General features: G+C 54.4%; 5 protein-coding genes across 5 annotated transcripts; 2 read left to right on the top strand and 3 right to left on the bottom strand.

Moving 5' to 3' along the window:
- Nucleotides 1–156: 156 nt before the first annotated feature.
- BP01DRAFT_352996 (Zn(II)2Cys6 transcription factor) lies at nt 157–2,357 on the top strand. The gene has a single exon (XM_025574065.1). It carries the CDS (start codon nt 590–592, stop codon nt 2,348–2,350), a length of 1,761 nt encoding a protein of 586 aa, XP_025435516.1. The 5' UTR covers nt 157–589; the 3' UTR covers nt 2,351–2,357.
- A 1,484-nt stretch (nt 2,358–3,841) lies between these two features.
- BP01DRAFT_80116 (uncharacterized protein) lies at nt 3,842–4,463 on the bottom strand. Its single transcript, XM_025580117.1, has one exon. The coding sequence runs from the start codon at nt 4,265–4,267 to the stop codon at nt 3,923–3,925; it is 345 nt and encodes a 114-aa protein (XP_025435515.1). The 5' UTR covers nt 4,268–4,463; the 3' UTR covers nt 3,842–3,922.
- On the bottom strand, nt 4,081–8,215 carry BP01DRAFT_352995 (TBC domain-containing protein). Its single transcript, XM_025574064.1, has one exon. The coding sequence runs from the start codon at nt 7,836–7,838 to the stop codon at nt 4,479–4,481; it is 3,360 nt and encodes a 1,119-aa protein (XP_025435514.1). The 5' UTR covers nt 7,839–8,215; the 3' UTR covers nt 4,081–4,478.
- A 213-nt stretch (nt 8,216–8,428) lies between these two features.
- BP01DRAFT_420469 (SDR family NAD(P)-dependent oxidoreductase) lies at nt 8,429–9,898 on the top strand. The gene is made up of 4 exons (XM_025579465.1): nt 8,429–8,657; nt 8,733–8,764; nt 8,894–9,224; nt 9,361–9,898. The coding sequence occupies exons 1-4, from the start codon at nt 8,539–8,541 to the stop codon at nt 9,815–9,817; spliced, it is 939 nt and encodes a 312-aa protein (XP_025435513.1). The 5' UTR covers nt 8,429–8,538; the 3' UTR covers nt 9,818–9,898.
- A 544-nt stretch (nt 9,899–10,442) lies between these two features.
- BP01DRAFT_379096 (DENN (AEX-3) domain protein) lies at nt 10,443–13,368 on the bottom strand (the record flags this gene model as incomplete). The annotated part of the gene is made up of 4 exons (XM_025577122.1): nt 10,443–11,555; nt 11,612–11,848; nt 11,903–12,922; nt 12,988–13,368. The coding sequence occupies 4 exons, from the start codon at nt 13,366–13,368 to the stop codon at nt 10,443–10,445; spliced, it is 2,751 nt and encodes a 916-aa protein (XP_025435512.1).
- Nucleotides 13,369–16,151: the final 2,783 nt, after the last annotated feature.

Below are 16,151 nucleotides of genomic sequence, written 5' to 3'. Positions count from 1 at the left end.
CAATCTTCCAGCTTTCATCGAGTTTAACTGCTGTGCTTGTGCCTAAAAATACAGGCAGCGGCCGCAACGGGCCGGCCGCTATTAATTATTTTAGCATTTCGGCTTCCGATCATCTGCTTTTGCTTTGCTTTGCTTTGCTTCCAAATCCCTCTTTCTTCCCCCCCTCTTTTCTTGCTGCATGGCTCGCGGATAAGCACAATTTACACTTTACTATCTGGATTCAATTACTGTAGCCTTCCTTATATATATTCGACTCTACTGTATGTATCTTTGCTTCATCTTTCCTTTCTCGCATTGTCTGCTGTCTTCTCTCTCTTTTCCCCTCTTCTTCTTTCCCCTCTCCCGTGTTTGTCCCTCAGTCTTTCTCCCCCAGAATTCCAGACAGCGGCTCTCCCCGCTCTATTCCAGATCTCGGCCTCTGCTTCACCCCAACCCTCTTAAGCATCTTGTATTCCCCAGAACAGCCTCGATCATTGATCCTTGCTTGGGGCTGTCTCGCTTCCTTGCGGAATTTGCTTTCAGCAGAGAGCTGGCTTGTATCACATTGACGTCCTTTTGTTAATCAATCGATGACAGTCTGCCTGCCACCATGGACCCGGGCATCAACCCATTCGTGACTGCGAAACCCCCTAATCCACCCAAGAACGCCGGGCCTTCACTCCTTGCCTGCTTACTATGTCGACACAAGCATCTCAAGTGTGACGGTAACACACCCGTCTGTGGTCGTTGTGCAGCCACGGGCGCCGAGTGCCAGTATACCCCGTCGCGTCGCGGGTACAAAGGCCCATCAAAGAAACGTCGCGCCAACCCGTCCTCCCCTGACCAAATCCCCACGGATTTGTCGGCCTCGTTCGAGGCTCAGCCTTACTACAATGTCCCCTCCGAATGGGTCCTGCCCACCAGCATGCCTCTGATGCCTGTGACCACTCCGCTACCCAGTACCAGCACCCTGCCGCCTTCTCTTCCCACCACGAGCCCCGAACTGACGACAGATGGCTCGGTTTCGTCGCAGCCTCTCCGCGCGGCTCACAGTCCCCTCACCCCGGACTCTTACTCCTCTATCCCTAACGACAACTACCTCATTGACATCTACTACACCTACTTCCACCCCTCCCACCCCATCCTCCTTCCATTCCGGGTCCTGTGTCGGTCCCATGTCCCACCTTTCCTGGAGCACGTGATCAAATTCATTGGCACTCATTTCACCCCCGCGGCTTCCAGCGACGCATATAGGCCGACGGTGATGTCGTCCGTCATAGAGCAGGAGCCCTCTGTGGAGAAAATCCAAGCTCTGTTGCTCCTGGCCATCGTTCTCCATTCGCGAAATGAGCGATCCGATGCTGGAGTGTGCATCGCAATGGCCGTCGACCTGGCTTTCGAGCTGGGATTGCACACTCGACAATTCGCGCAGACCATGGGAGAGGGAGATCCCGTGCGGGAGGAGAGTCTGCGACGAACCTGGTGGGAGTTGTTCATTATTGAGGCCATGCTGACCGCCCTTGGGGTTCAACCGCAATACCGATGTAACACAGTGCCTCTGGAGGTGCCACTACCTTGCGAGGAGAGAATCTACCAGGACGGACTGGCTCCTCCACCCCCACTGACGATTGCACAGTTTGACGAGCGGGCGTTTGATGATGAAGAACGAGATTTCTCGTCCTACACTTACCGCATTGAAGCAGCCCGGATCCTGGGTCGCGTGGTGGCCATCCAGGATATGGTCGAGGGCCAGCAGGATCAAGTGGAAGCTACTGACGCTCGGATCACTAGCTGGTTCCACCATCTGCCCGAGTCGAAGGCTGAGCTTCTGCGTCCTGATGGATCCGTGGACGAGATGATGTTCCAGGCGACCATGGTCATCAATGGATCGTCCATCTACCTGCACTTCCCGCGGTCGGATTTGCTGTCGTCCCCGGCGGTGGCTGCGGAGGTGATTTGCGGCCATCATGGCCCGCTTAGCATCCCCGCGTTCTCGCACCACTCGCACGCTATGAAGGCCGTCAAGGCGGCTAGCGAAATTTCTACGCTGGCGTCCATCCGGATGCCTGTCGTCAAGCACACCCCATTCTTCATCTGCACCTTAGTTCTGAGCTCCATGGTGCAGCTTGCCGCCTGCTCCGTGAAAGCGGGCCAGATGCCCGACCCCAGTCGCGACCGGCTCACGCTGACAATCGGCGTCTTCAAGACGCTTGCCCGCACATGGGCGATTTCCCAGAGCATCATGCGGCAAATTAAGGCGGTGGCGCGCGACGTGATGGATCTGGGTCTCCGGCCCAACCTGGACCAGATAGATTTAAATACCATGCTCGAAAACGGACGCTTCTGGATGCCCGACATGCTTCCCCGTTGAGCTTTTGTGTGACTAGAGGCATTTCCTGTCTCAAACGTCTCGACTCGGGGAGATATCAGCCCCGTTGCCTTTTTTTTTTTTTTTCTCCCGAAGAATATATCAGCACCCGCGCTTCCACCCCCTTGTGACGAAAAGTATTCCTGTTGATATTCTTTACCATTGCGAACGAAGATACCCCTGCCCGAATACCCCAAGAATGACTGAACATTGAGCCTGACTACCAAATACTGATGATATGACATGGGTGTATTCACATGCCGGAATATGCCGAGCTGATGGATGATGATGATGATGATGACGCTGCTGATGCGGTCGAGTTGAGCTAGTAACTTTGGCAACTGATATATTCTTGCGGTTTTTGTTTATGTCCATGCCGGGTACGTTTCCCGTGGCTTTTCTGTGGGTATTCGTCGCTTGCGTATCAGCAGAAATGCAGTATTCGTGCCATGCGGCGGCTGGTGCACTGTGATTTTGGTTTTTTTGCCCCGGCCGACCCACCTAAAAATGCACATTTATTTTCGCAATTCATCTGAGGACTTTGTGGGGATTTCAAGAATCTATTCTGCTTGAGTATGCGGTAGCACAGCATTCGAGAATAATGCATACGGAGTATATGAGGTACATTGGAGTTCCTCGTACTGTGCGGAGAAACTTACAGTAGCCGGAATGCGAAGTAGAGAGAGCTCCCTGTCCCTCATACATACATACATACATACATACATACAGAGTAGCACTTTTAAGGTTTTTTTAGTCTCGCGGATGCTCCACTGCGGGCCACACTGCATCTGTGGTTCGGTCCCAGGCCCGAGTCATCCAGGCCGTCTACTGACTTGCAAGTGAATGAATGAGTGAGTGAGTGAGTGAGTGAGCGAGTAAGTCTACAACATCCATCTGTCTACCCAGTGATATACACAGTACTGTCCAGCTCAATCCATTGCAAACATTCATTCATCATCTCTGAGAATGTCCCCGGGCCCATTGCCATGAACATGTTCACCTCACCCAGGTAGTCTAACGTAAAACTATCACCGAACAAACCTGGCGATTGAAGCCAACTCCACACCCGAAACCCCCTTTCAAGCCACACAGCCCCGCGCCCCTCGCCCTTGCCCCTCGCCCTCGCCCCTCTAATCTAAACGTCTAGCTTTAGGTGGTTTAGTGGAGAAACCCAAGTCAGTCGCGCTATGCCCGCGTGGTACTTATACTGTTTTTCTCTCGTGCATTGCGGGGCATGTGACTGCTACATGATTTCAATTTCGGATTGCAGCCATCTGTCTAGTGTAGGCTGTGTGCTCCAGTGGTAATTGTTTGCTCTAGTTGCCGTGCAGTGGTTGTTTCTGTTTGTCTCTGTTGGGTCGGTTGGGTCGGTTGGGTCCGGTATGTCCAGTCCAGTACATACCACCATGCCCGTGTATGGGCGAGAATTCAAGATGGAGGAGTGTGGTGCGTAAGCTAAGTGAAGGATTGACATTGCAAACACAATTTGCGTAGGGGACATGCCGGTAGCTGTACTGTGGGTAGGGCGTTACAATAGCCAAAGCTGAAATCAAGAAATTCTTTCTGGAAAATAGTTCAAGGCCAGGCCTTGAATGGGATACTTGTCAAGATGCAGGGAGTCCAAGAGTGACGCTCCGTGCATTCAGAAACCAGATAAGGATAAGGAATGGGTATTTCAATTCCGTTCAAATCACCGGCCATGCATTTGCTGAACTCAACTACCAAAAAAAGGACAGAGAAGGAGTGAACGGTATGAATGATCAGGTCAAGTCTATAAAGCACAGCATCGAGCATATCAACTTCGTGGAATAAGTAACATAAGGTCTTTCCGAACACTCCAAGAAAACACTCAAAAGTAAACCAATCTATGAAACAATGACGATGCAAAGGCAAAGACCCAGGGCTCACAATGAAAGACATATCTAATGGTGGTATCGAGCTGTGCAGAAAATGAGTCGGTAGGTGCAGACACGAAGCGTAATTCGGAGGCAAATGGACGTTACAGCAAGAACAAAGGGCGAGGGCAATGCTGTTCTCGCTCTTTTCTGCTCTGTAGGAATGGATGCAATTTGTAATATGACATGGATTGGATTGTTACAGGTCGTCTGGACGGAGCCAGTTGACGACGGCTTCATGCATCTTGACTGCCAGTGTCTTCGGCGGCAGAAGCTGGGCGACCCCCCGGAAATTCCTGCATCTCCCGAAGAGCGTCGGCGCGACGGGCCACCACCTCTTCTCGGCGGATGACGTTGCGCAGCGCATCGCTGGCCTGAATCAGGCCGTCGATACTAATGGCGTGGTTGGTCATCTGATGGTTGATATAGGTGTAGAGTTCGGCGGGCGTGGAACAGGTCGTGAGAAGCTGCTGTTCGTTCAGTTTCAGCAATGCGAGAGCGACCTGGAACAAAAAGGTGCTGCCGCCGCCGTTGCCACTGCTGGAGACGTTGGTCGCATTGGTGGAGTTGGCATCATTGCTGTCGCGGACGGTCGATGCCGAGGCGTTCGTGGGAGTGAATGAGCTGGTCACGTTAAGACATAGGACGACATCCCACACCCGATACAGCGCTTCGGCAGAAAGACAGTCGGTGAAGACGGAAAGGAACCACTGGAAAGTCAGAGCCTCCAGCTCAACATTCAAGCTTTCGAGGTGCGCTGACAGCTTGGGTAGAACCTCCGAGATGTACCGCCGTAATACCACCTGATCCGCACGAGACGCGAGCAGACCATGGTCGTAATAATGCTCAGGCAGAATGACCTCGATCATGGACGCAAGAAGCCAGAAAGTATCCTCAGCGGTGGGTGTGACGAGCAGCAGAGAGGCGGCAATCAGGTTCATTCCCTGACAGTATCCGACTTCTGGGTTACGACGAGAATAGGCAAGCAGGACCTCTTTGAGTTTCTCCACCCCGGGGCCTTTGCGAAAGAAGACATTGTCCGTCAGCGTCCGGTTGATATCCATTTCGATCTGGGACACGACCGAAGGATCGGGATCAGTACCACCGATCCCGCGGACTAGATCACCATAGTACCCAGGCACCCGCATCGAGGACGCCCCGCTGCATTCGGACCAGATCTTGGCTCGAAGAGCGACGGGGATCCCTCCAAGCACAAGAGCCCGAAACTCCCGCCATTTAGCACGGCCGACTTTGCCCTTGTTACCCAGCCCAGAGATACCCACCATCTCGCCATCCGCCAAGGACGCCTCGGGGGTGTCGACAGACTGCAAAGGGCGGTCCGAGGCCGCAGCGGCCGCGGCCGCGGCTTCCCCATCCTTCCGGCGTTCGGCGCGCACTTTGCGCAGAAACTCGTTCCATCTCACCGTTCTATCTCGTTGTAGAGAGTCGTGAAGATCCGTCAGCTGCTCGAGCAGCAGTTTAACCGGCTCATTCTCATTGGCAGCCAGTGCAGCAGACTCATCAGAGGACAGTCCGGCAAACTCGGGGCGATCGGCAACCACTGCCGAGGTAGACGCAGATGGTTGAGCATTGGGACTGACTGAGACGGAACCCCGCTTGTCGATGGCCACCGCAGTACTGCGAGGCTGAGTGTCGCCGGCAGTGGTCAGGGAGATGATGGGACCAGCGGACGGGGTGTGTGAAAGCAACTCAGTCGGCGCCGTTGGCACGACCAAATAATCCTGCCATCGCCCGACCGCGATAGCCCCAGCTTCAGCATTCTCGGGAGATAAAGACGCTGGGGAAGACCTGTTGCCTGTGCTGGATTGCAGTAGACTTCGATATTCAGAGCCATCATCTCCATCCGAAGCCTCACTGCGGAGGCTGTTCAGGGTCTCCGCGATGCTCAGCCGGTTGCCCGCCGGGCCGGCCTTTCTCAGATCGCTAGCTTCCCTCTGTCGCCTCTTCCGACTTTGATCGTAGATGAACCCGAACCGGTCTGTCAATAGATCACCCGACTGGTAGTTGTTGTAAATGTTCGCCAGGGTCGGAGGTCGAGACTCGAGCGGCAGAATAGCATCCATCTCCACAGGCCCGAGATTGGTGGCATTTTTGGTGGCAGCCTCCGAGCTCGCACCCTGGGAGACACTGGACGAGCCCTGTCTCCGACCCGCCTGGCTGACTTTAGACAAGGCACTGGGCCCAGGGGACCGTCCCGGCGCACCTTGAATGCTGACATTGCTATTGATTCGCTTCAGGGCCGCCACTGCCGAGGTGGCGGGCGGCGCAGCCTTGCTCGCGTCACGGTTGATCGACAGAGCTCTTCCGCGTGCATCCTCCGCATTCGCCTCATCTTTGCTCGATTGCGCATTCCCAGCAAATAACTTAACCGTCCACGACGACAGCGACTTGGAGGATTTGCGCGAGTGGACACTAGCATCATCGCCGTTAGCTGCCGCGAGACGCCGTCCGACGACCTCAGCCGCCCCGGGTCCACTTGGCTCGTCTGGAGGTTGGAACAGCTGGTCGTCGAGAGCTTTGCGGCGGCCTGACGGGTTACTCGCATTCCGAGGCCGCTGGGTCTCCTCGTCGGCACCGCTCATCACACTGCTGGCGCGGCTCGTCTTCCGACTGCCCAAGGTGCCGCCGAAAATGAAATCGCCCCAGCTCCGAATCGAGCTTTGCCGCTTGCGGTTCGAATTGGAGTCGAGACTCGAGTGGCCCGAGCGCGCATCACTCTCGAGCGAACGCTGTGGCGCGCGAACCGTGGCCTGCTGCGCATTCTCCGGCCCCGCTTCCGTGCCCATCTCCTCCGGTCCATGCAACCCCAACCCCTCATCCATCGCCTGCTGCATCAGTCCATGCACACTTGAGGACGAGCTCCCGCTCTGTTCTGCAGTCGCGGAGCCGTTCTCCTTATCCCTCGCACTCTCGGGGTTCACGGGCCGATTCTCCAGGGCATACAGCCGAAGCTCAATGTCCTGATTCGAAACCGAGACCTCACGCAGCATCCTCTTCAACTCGCGCTCCCGCGCGTCCGCGCGCTGGCGGAGTGCCGAGATCTCCGCATCGCGCTGCGCCAGGTCCCGTGCAAACTGCCGTACCAGCTTGACTGCCCCCGTGGTCGCGATGAGACGTTCAATATGTGCATCGTCCGCCAGGTGGAGCGCCCCGGGAAAGTCCCGGATGGGCACCGAGTCGCCGAAGAGGGCGGCGCGCCCCGACGCGCTGTGGGTGGATGAGGTGCTCGTCAATTTGGCCAGGGTGGCTCTCCGATCGCGTGTGGTGTCCCCGGTGTGTGCAATGTCGGTGAGGCTATTATCGCGGTCCAGCAACGCGTTCGTCAGCGCGCGATTGAGCGCCGGTTGGCCGAGGAAGCCGTCCACGGAGCGGTCGGGCGGGGAAAGGGATGGGAAGGAGGTGAGGTCGGTCGTGGTCGCGCTGGAGGAGGCGGAATGACGCTTCTGGGAGCGGGCGCGGACGGTTCTAGCCTTCTGGCTGTGTCGGGAAGAGGAGGAGGTTCGCGAAGACGAGCGACGTGGGACTGGTGTCGGTGCTGGTGCCGTCTGGGCTGGAGGAATCTCGCACTCCGCCATAGCTGCTGGGGCGGTGAACAGGACAGGAGGGCTGCAGATCTGTGGTCTTCATGTAGGTTTCTTTCTTGTGTTTCCCTTTAGCTAGTTCGGTTCGGACAAAAGACGGAGAGAAACCATAGAAGAAAATTCAGGCCAGAACAGTGGGTGTAATCTGGTTTAAAAGCCTTGTTCGGGGAGTGGGGGGGTGGTCTCTCGTGCAACTGTATCAGCTGTGCGGTGCGTCTTGGATTTTTCTCATCTGTAAGAGTGTTCAGGAATGTCGTAATGGGGATGTAGTACTAAAACGCTGCACGCTGAGCTGCAAGTCACAGCATAGACCGCCTCAGAGAGCCAAAGAAGGAGTGGAAGCACGAGCAGAAGGAAAAAATTCAAAAATCATGGACGGGGCAACGCAGCGAGTCTCGAGTGGAATGTATTGGGAGAGCATCAGGCATGACGTGTGGCTGCAGCAACCCATGTGACTGCTGAGTCATCATATGCCTGGGGCCAGCCATCTGGTCACGTGAGAGTCACCGGCCAGCCTCGGTTCTCCGCAAAATGTAGGCGGAAATGCCGCGGGGAGCTGAGCAGCTGCTCATCTATAAGACCAAAGGGGATTCACCCCTTTCCGTATTTATTGGCAACATTTCAAGCTCAGTTTCTGCTTACCCTACCCTTTGCGCTTCCAATAAAGTATCTAAAATCCTAGAAACAAACAACAATGACTGCCAAACGCCGTCTTCAAGCTCTCAGTCAGCAGCTGGTCGAAGGCATCCCCGACGCCGGCACCTTCGAAGACATTCCCCGGATCCGAACCATTGCCCCCGACTCAGTAGGCCCGTTCGTATAACTACCTATACCCTCACCCATACTCCAGTCCTAATTTTTCAAGCTTTTGAATAACGCCTATCGCAGTCGTGTAAAGGATAAAGTCGCTATCGTCACCGGTACGTCTCCATCTACAATACAATACACAGGGTAGACCCCACAAGCCATCCACCACCACCACCACCACCACCAGACAACCCCTCCCCTCCGCACCCCTAAATCTCAACACTGACAGCCCTTCTAAACAGGCGCCAACTCCCCCACCGGCATCGGCCGCGCCGCTGCCCACCAATACGCCCACAACGGCGCCAAAGCCGTCTACCTGTGCGACTATTTGGACAACCACCTCGCTACGCACAAGCGCGAGATCGAGTCCCTTTACCCGGATACTACAGTTCACATCCGTCAATTCGACGCCGCCGACGAAGCCTCCGTCAAAGCTGTCGTTGAAGACGCCATCCGAGAGCACGGGCGGCTGGACATCTTCTTCGCCAATGCCGGCGTCGTGGGGCAGCAGAAGCTATTGACGGATATCTCGGCCGAGGAGTTTGCGGAGACGTTGCGGGTGAATACTGTTGGGTGGGTTACTTCCCCTTGTTTTTTTTTTTCTTCTTTCCTTGGTGTTGTTTCTTTGGGAGGGTGAGGGAGATCAGCGGACCAAGCTTGCGAGGGGGGTCGCCCTTTTGCCTCCTATCGATTAACGATCTTCACGCAGCGTATTTCTCGCCGTCAAATATGCTTCCACGGCGATGCAGCAGACGTCATCCACGAAGCGTTACCCAGGCGGTTCCATCATCTGCACGGCATCGATTGCGGGTCTCCGGTCCAATGGGGGCTCGACGGACTACTCGGCTTCCAAGGCGGCAGTGATCAATATCGCGCAAACGGCCGCTTTCCAGATGGCGGGGACCGGGATCCGGGTCAATGCCATCTGTCCCGGGCTGATTGAGACGGGGATGACGCAGCAGATGTTTGACGCGGCGCGCGCCCGCGGTACGCAGCGCAAGCTCGGCCAGTTGAACCCCTTGCAGCGGGGTGCAATCGCTGACGAAGTTGCGCGAGTCGCCCTGTTCTTGGGCAGTGATGAGAGTAGCTACGTCAACGGGCAGGCGTGGGCGGTTTGCGGCGGTCTGAGTGCTGGTCACCCATTCGTCCCGGGCAAACTGGCCTAAGACATGGGAACATGGAGAAAGGAGTTCGTGTAATTAATAAGTAGTTCTGGAAAACCGTTCAATTAATGTGAGATGACCCGCGCAGCACTCGCGGCACGATCAAGGACGCGGCTGAGCCATATATATTGAAATCCGCGCGGCAGCTTCAAGCAGCCTTTGCCAGAGGATAGAAATGATACGCAATTAAGAGACAGGTAAGTGACACAGTAGGAAAGTTCAGCGAAAGAAGGGTCGGCTCCGGAGCTGGATGCCAAGGTGTTGTACTATCAAGATCGGGGACAGCCAAAAGTCCCAGGAACAAAAAGTGGTATAAAGTCGGAAAAAAAGAAAGAAACAGCAACCCAAGGCATCGAGGGGTCTCAAGAATGATCTACCAAAAATGGCAAGGATCCAAAATATCTTCCAGCAGAAAATGAGATCAACAAGATGAACACCGGTGCAGAGAATCGTGGGAGAAATGTCCAATCATGGACCAACCGGGGCCAAAATGTGAGAGGTCCACCGAGAAGAAGGAAAAACGAACCAAGCATGGCTGCAACTCGCTCTGAATAAAACGGGACGGTAGAAGAGCAGATGTCGTGTCACGATCATTGGAACCAGACGCTATGTCAGTGATCGGGCGCAGTTACACAACCAGTCTAGGCGTGCTCGACTGCATGAGATCCTCACTGGCCTGTTTCGACAATGTTCCAGCGTCAGAGTGATCATCGAAGTCCTGCGTCTCGTGGACGCGTTCGTCGTTGTCCTCAACTATCCGAGTTGGAATCTCCCCGATTCCATACTGCTGACTCGACCTCTCAGGGAATGTCGAGCTGCTAATCATCGACATTGAAGTGCTTGACCGGTTGTGGATTAAATCCGGCGTCGGAGGTACGCTGGAATGGCGGTCGTTTGGGTGCAACGAATTGTTATCGCCGTCTCCCATTTCGCTTCCCGCAGGCGTAAGAAGTCCATCGTGGACCCCAGGTCTCAGGCGATTACCCGAGGGAGTTGTCCGACCATGCTCATCAATGTCATCATCTTCGGCATCCTGTGCCAATTGCAAGCCTTCCACGGCGGCGGCGCACTGTTCGCTAATGCTGCGGATGATATCCGAGATCGCATCAGTCTTGTCGCGCAGGTAGCGATCTGCAACATCAGTTATACTTAAACGCGCGAGACGATTGTGCCCTTTACCAATATTGAGGAGATGTTGCTCTAGGTCCGAGCTTGGTTCGCTAAGAGGAGTCTTCACGGGCTCCGGAGCAAATGAGCGCGAGCTTGCGGACTCCCTGGGGGTCTCGACCTCGACCTCGACCTCCTTGGTCTCCTCAATCGTCTCCTTCTCCGCGAGTCCGGACAGCTCAGCAGAGCTGCCAATCGAGCGAACGATATGCTCCATGTGGTGGGTCTGGCCATTGATAAGGCTGCGGAGGTGCAGGACCACCCGCTGCGCGTCATCGCGCTGACGAGCCAGGGACGCGTTGCTGTGCTGGAGGGCTGCGAGCTCCTTTTGGTTACGCTTCCGTTCGCGTTCCAATTCCTCGGCAATTTCTTGTTGCAGTACCAACGCCTCGAGGGCATCGTCGCGCTGCTTTTCTGTGCCAGACAGGCGCAGTGTAAGACGAGCCACATCATCCTTCTGCTGATCAATGAGGCCAGTAAGACGACGATTTTCGCGCTTGTGGTTCTCAATCTTGACCTTGAGCTCAGAAGTCTCCTTGGTCAGTTGTTCGGCAAAGGCCTGGAATTTGAGGAACTGTATGTGAAGTTAGAACAGTGCTCGCGCGTGGGACGAACTATGTAGTACTATACCTGTTGCTTCCAAGTCTCTAGCTCCTCCACCAAGAAGTTGTTGCGCTTAGTGACCTTGGTCAGTTCCGTGTCCATGCGACCCTTCAGGTTGATGAAATCTTGCCAGGCCTCCATGGCATCCCGAGAGTATTGGTTTCTCTCACGCACGATCTCGTTGAGATGTCTCATAGAGACCTTGGTCATCAGAGGCTTCTTGACCGAGCCACCAAAAATCGCTTTCATGCCAGTGTTGCGTCCCTAATCTCTATGTTAGTACGTGTAGGATGAGGAAAAGAAAGAAGGGGCACAAACCAATTTCTCGCACACATGATCCATGACACTCATGATCGCATCCTGGTTCCACCAGGATGGATCCTGAATACTTTCCACCTCTCCTCGCATGACAATGATCTGACCGGCGGGGATGAGCTTGCCACCTGCGTAGGCGGAGCGCAGGTGATTGGGAACACCAGACGGCGAGACATCACCGTTCAAAGCCTGAGTCAAGCGGTTGATGAACTTGGTGCGTTGACCGGAGCTCAGAACGCTCGGCGGGCTCGACGTCAGAACAAAGTTTTTGTCGAGGTCAATGACCAAGGCATCTGAAGGAGCGTTGAAGAGGGAGCGGCACTCTGCGGTGATACCAAGGATGTAGGGGCCGGGCTCCTGGACCAAGTCCTTGACGTGGCGCGCGTGAACCATAGGCACGTAGAGACCGCTCCATTCGTAGATGCGAACGCAGTACCGGATGGTTTCAGCAGCCATCGTGAGCATGGCCGGATAGTGACTGACAAAGATGATCCGGCGAGTAGGTGATACAGCTGCCTCAATGACACCAACGATGTTGGGAATGGAGAGACAGGTGAATAGAGGCCACATGGAGAAGTTCTGGAAACCGGTCGGAGACGAGGGGAATTGGTAGCAAAGCGCATAGTCCTTCATATCGATGCGGACGAGGTCGTTCAGACGAGGGGCGGGGAAGCTCAGGATGCGCGAGACCTCTTCAGCGTGAAAGAGGTTGGTCGCCTTGTTCCAATGAATCCACATGCCGCGCAGATAGTCGCCCAGAAGATCGTACAAGGGATAGCGAGAGAGGAAACTCAAGCAGTAGGGAATCCAGTAAATCTCCTCTGGGTTGTCATAGAAATCCTGTTCGGTCTTCTTACGCAACTCGCGAATGGTTTCGGCGCGTTTGTCGTCGGCGCGGGACCAAACCCGCAGCGCAATTCCGTAGAGTGTATGCGAGGAATCCTGTTGCAGGACAAAAGCATGGTGTACACAGTGTGGCTGGGTCTTGCCGGTGCAAATCTCGACATCGTGGGGGAAGCAAGCCTAGGGTCTATTAGCCTCATCCACCATCATTGTACCGTATCTTTAAGGACAAGTTGCTGACATACCCTCATGGCCGCATGCAAGGATTTGGCGATCTCGTTGTCCTGTTCTAACCGGGGGCTGCTGCCCAGAATCTCGGGCAACCAGAACTGACTGACGGCTCCCTTCATGTGGGCGATCTTGCCTTGAGCGGGGGCGGGGGCGCGAACCCATTGGGAAGGCTCGCGGCCGACACCGCAGACCATGTAGGCATGGGTGAGAGTCTTAGGGGTCCGTTGAGTGGGTTTGGCGTTCATCTGAGAAGCAGTTGGTTGGGTGATGCGCGAGTGAAGTGAAGAGGTGCGACTAGGGACGACCAGCGAGGTTTCGCTTTGGTCGCGCGTCGAAGGCCGATCGCGGGTCGATGGACGGGCGTAAGACGCTGCGTCTCTCAGAGACGGGCCCATTTTGACGGTTGAGGAGGTTGTATTATGCTATGTCGCGATGGGGAAGATGTGAGCTGTTCTTCAGCTTCTGCACGAAGTTGACCAGTCAATTCTGTTGATCGGGGGTGGCAAAAGTCTCTCAAACCGCAGGTTCCGAGAGATCTGACGGTGGAAAAGGAGGGGAATAGAGTAGTTTGATGGAAGAAGGGAATGAGCGCTCGCAATGGAGTAGTCAAGCCGGACCAGTGCGAGTGGAAGATAGGTAGCACTGCTAGCCGTAGGGATAAAGCTGAGGCCGAAGGAAGGACAATACCGATCAGGGGCAAAAAAGAGGCGATTGATAATAAAGAGAGATCGGACGATTCGGTCCCAGCTACTGCTCACACACAAACACACTACTCAAAACGATGGACATTTCCCAGGTGATACAGCACGTCTTCAATTGTCAGACATGTGTATATGTAAGTGATGAGGTGAACTGGAGGCAAGGGGATTTCTTTGCTTTGCCCCCTGGGAAAAGGGTGGTTGGTGGTAGTGGTGGTTGTGGTGGCGGTGGTGCTGACACGGAATAGACCTGATCCTCGAGTGAGGGGAAGAGGGAAGAGGGAGGAGGGAGGAGGATAAGAGAAGAGAGAAGAGAGGAGGAGGGAAGAAGGGAGATGAGGGAGACGAGGGGAGGGGGATGAAGACGGGAAGAAGAATTGGTCTTTTAGAGAAGGTTTAAAAAAAGAAAAAGACGAAGGAAAAAAAAATAATAAATAAATTAACTTGATTTACTCCGTACTTCAATTCAAATCCTGACTGACCCTGAGGAGGAGGAGGAGGAGGAGGAGGAGGGAAGAGGAGAGAAAGTATGAAAGGGGGTTGCGGAAACAAGCGGACAGCCGGTGCTGTTCCTGCGCCGGTGGATGAAAAGCCAACCCACTAAAGCTCTTTAGTTCCGAGCCACTAAATTTCCATCTCCACTTCCTCGTGCTGGCTATTGTTCCCTTCATGTCTGCGCAGCAAGACCTACAACAATACACCTTCACTAGTGCAAGGTGTGATGCGCAAGAGGCGAGCTCTACAGCATTAATCCAATTCCCCTCTCTCTCTCTCTCTCTCTCTCTCTCTCTTTCTCTCGCTCACTCCGGTGAAATCTGTCCTAGACGAGGCTGCACACCGGGAACCGTTGCTTGTGTCCCGTGCGGGGAAAAGGAGAAGCTTATAATGCACTATTCTCATTAGAACTGACAGGAGATTCATTTGCCCTGGCAGCGAGCTCTCCCCGAGTTGACAGTTTGAATTGCCATAGCATACACCGTAAGTATGGCTACACCGTGGACATGACAAGACCACACCAGCTACGGTAAGTATTCATCGGCCCGGAAGTCTCAACCACGCGACCATGGGGCCTTCCCGAACGGAAACCACTGCCACAACAAGGTCAGAAGAGGTCAGGAACAGCGCTGCCCCTTTCCCGTCTCTTACGGAGGTACCGGTAGGTAAAGAGGGGCACCGTCGGTCCCAGGCCAGACCAATGAAAACATGTCTATCTCTTTCGGTCGACAATCAATTCTCTCGTTCTACGGAGTAATTGTCCTCGGTAAAGCCATGAAGCAGAAAGGAGATTTCTTTGGAATCCAAGACATATCATCTGGCAGCTCGCATACGACAGCCTTGAATCGACTGCACGCAATTCGGGGGGAAGGGCTGTCAAAAGTGCAGTCCTGCAGGTCAATGACTGACTGATCAGTCATCCCTGTCTCCGCCAGAGGATGATCGTCATTTCCCTTCATGGTTTGCAGCAGTTCGCCCTCAAATCCTATTTTACCACTCGGATGGCCAGTCTTTTTTTGGCGAAAAGGGCATGGTGCATGGAGAATTGGTCATTTTTCGACATAGCATCGGATTGCACCCGCCACTTTCCCAGCAAGCAGATAACTAGCTCGAGGTGATGCGAGAAGTCTGGCGAGAACCCATGATGAACTGCGGGCGGCAGTTTCGTTTCGCTTGCCGACGGCTGGGTCTACCGGCTCCACCGTTCGAGTCAATTCACAATCCAGACCACCGGACTCGGTAAGAGGAGCTGGGACTGACAGCCCTGAGATATGCACTCCGTAGCAGACTAGCAGTTACCTGTCAGTCGATTAACGTTGAAGCCATCCACTCACGGATCGAGAGAGCGTGAGTGTGTCGAGGGTGACAGCGATCGCAGGGTCATGATTGAGGGATCGGACGGTCCGCCCGCGATAATCCGCTGGACACCGCAGATTGATATGATCAACCGAGCTGGTGAAGCATGCACTCGAGTAGAATAAATACTGAGTCGAGGTCCATGATTGCCGACAGCTCTTTTTCGCCTCCAGAAACTGGATCTCGACAGTGCGGATGAAGGTGAAAAGAGGCAACGGGGAGGCAACTTACAAAACGCACACACCGCAATTTCGCTTTCATTCCCTCCGTACCTGCGAACGGGTCCACTGGAGAGCACAGAAAATAGAGGCTCCGGAGGTGAGGAGGAATTGGCCTTCATCTCAGCCATCCATGGTTCATGAGCGGGAATCTATCGGTCCCTTATGTACGGAGTATGTGAGTAAGTTAAATAGTCTCTGGTTACGTACAGCGGACGATAAGTTAGCCACGTCTGCCAGCAGATCCCATTGCACAGTGGCACACACAGTGTATAATTTGAATTGGACCACCACCTACGGCGGAATACTTCCTGGACTAACTTAACTAAAATATTATCCTCCAAAAGAAACCGCCCTTCTCCTTAACGCTCTTAATCTCTTTTGTCCTTACGGAGTACTCTCTTCCAAGAC

This window comes from Aspergillus saccharolyticus (assembly GCF_003184585.1).
Source record: "Aspergillus saccharolyticus JOP 1030-1 unplaced genomic scaffold BP01scaffold_2, whole genome shotgun sequence".
Lineage (NCBI taxonomy): Eukaryota > Fungi > Ascomycota > Eurotiomycetes > Eurotiales > Aspergillaceae > Aspergillus > Aspergillus saccharolyticus.
Note: the sequence above shows the minus strand (reverse complement) of the source record. Positions and strands in the feature narration are given on the sequence as shown.

Coding starts and splice junctions, on each gene's coding strand:
- BP01DRAFT_352996 (XM_025574065.1), top strand. CDS start 590: ATGGACCCGGGCATCAACCCATTCGTGACTGCGAAACCCCCTAATCCA.
- BP01DRAFT_80116 (XM_025580117.1), bottom strand. CDS start 4,267: ATGTCTTTCATTGTGAGCCCTGGGTCTTTGCCTTTGCATCGTCATTGT.
- BP01DRAFT_352995 (XM_025574064.1), bottom strand. CDS start 7,838: ATGGCGGAGTGCGAGATTCCTCCAGCCCAGACGGCACCAGCACCGACA.
- BP01DRAFT_420469 (XM_025579465.1), top strand. CDS start 8,539: ATGACTGCCAAACGCCGTCTTCAAGCTCTCAGTCAGCAGCTGGTCGAA. Junction 8,658..8,732: donor GCCCCCGACTCAGTAGGCCC/GTTCGTATAACT, acceptor CGCCTATCGCAG/TCGTGTAAAGGATAAAGTCG. Junction 8,765..8,893: donor TAAAGTCGCTATCGTCACCG/GTACGTCTCCAT, acceptor CCTTCTAAACAG/GCGCCAACTCCCCCACCGGC.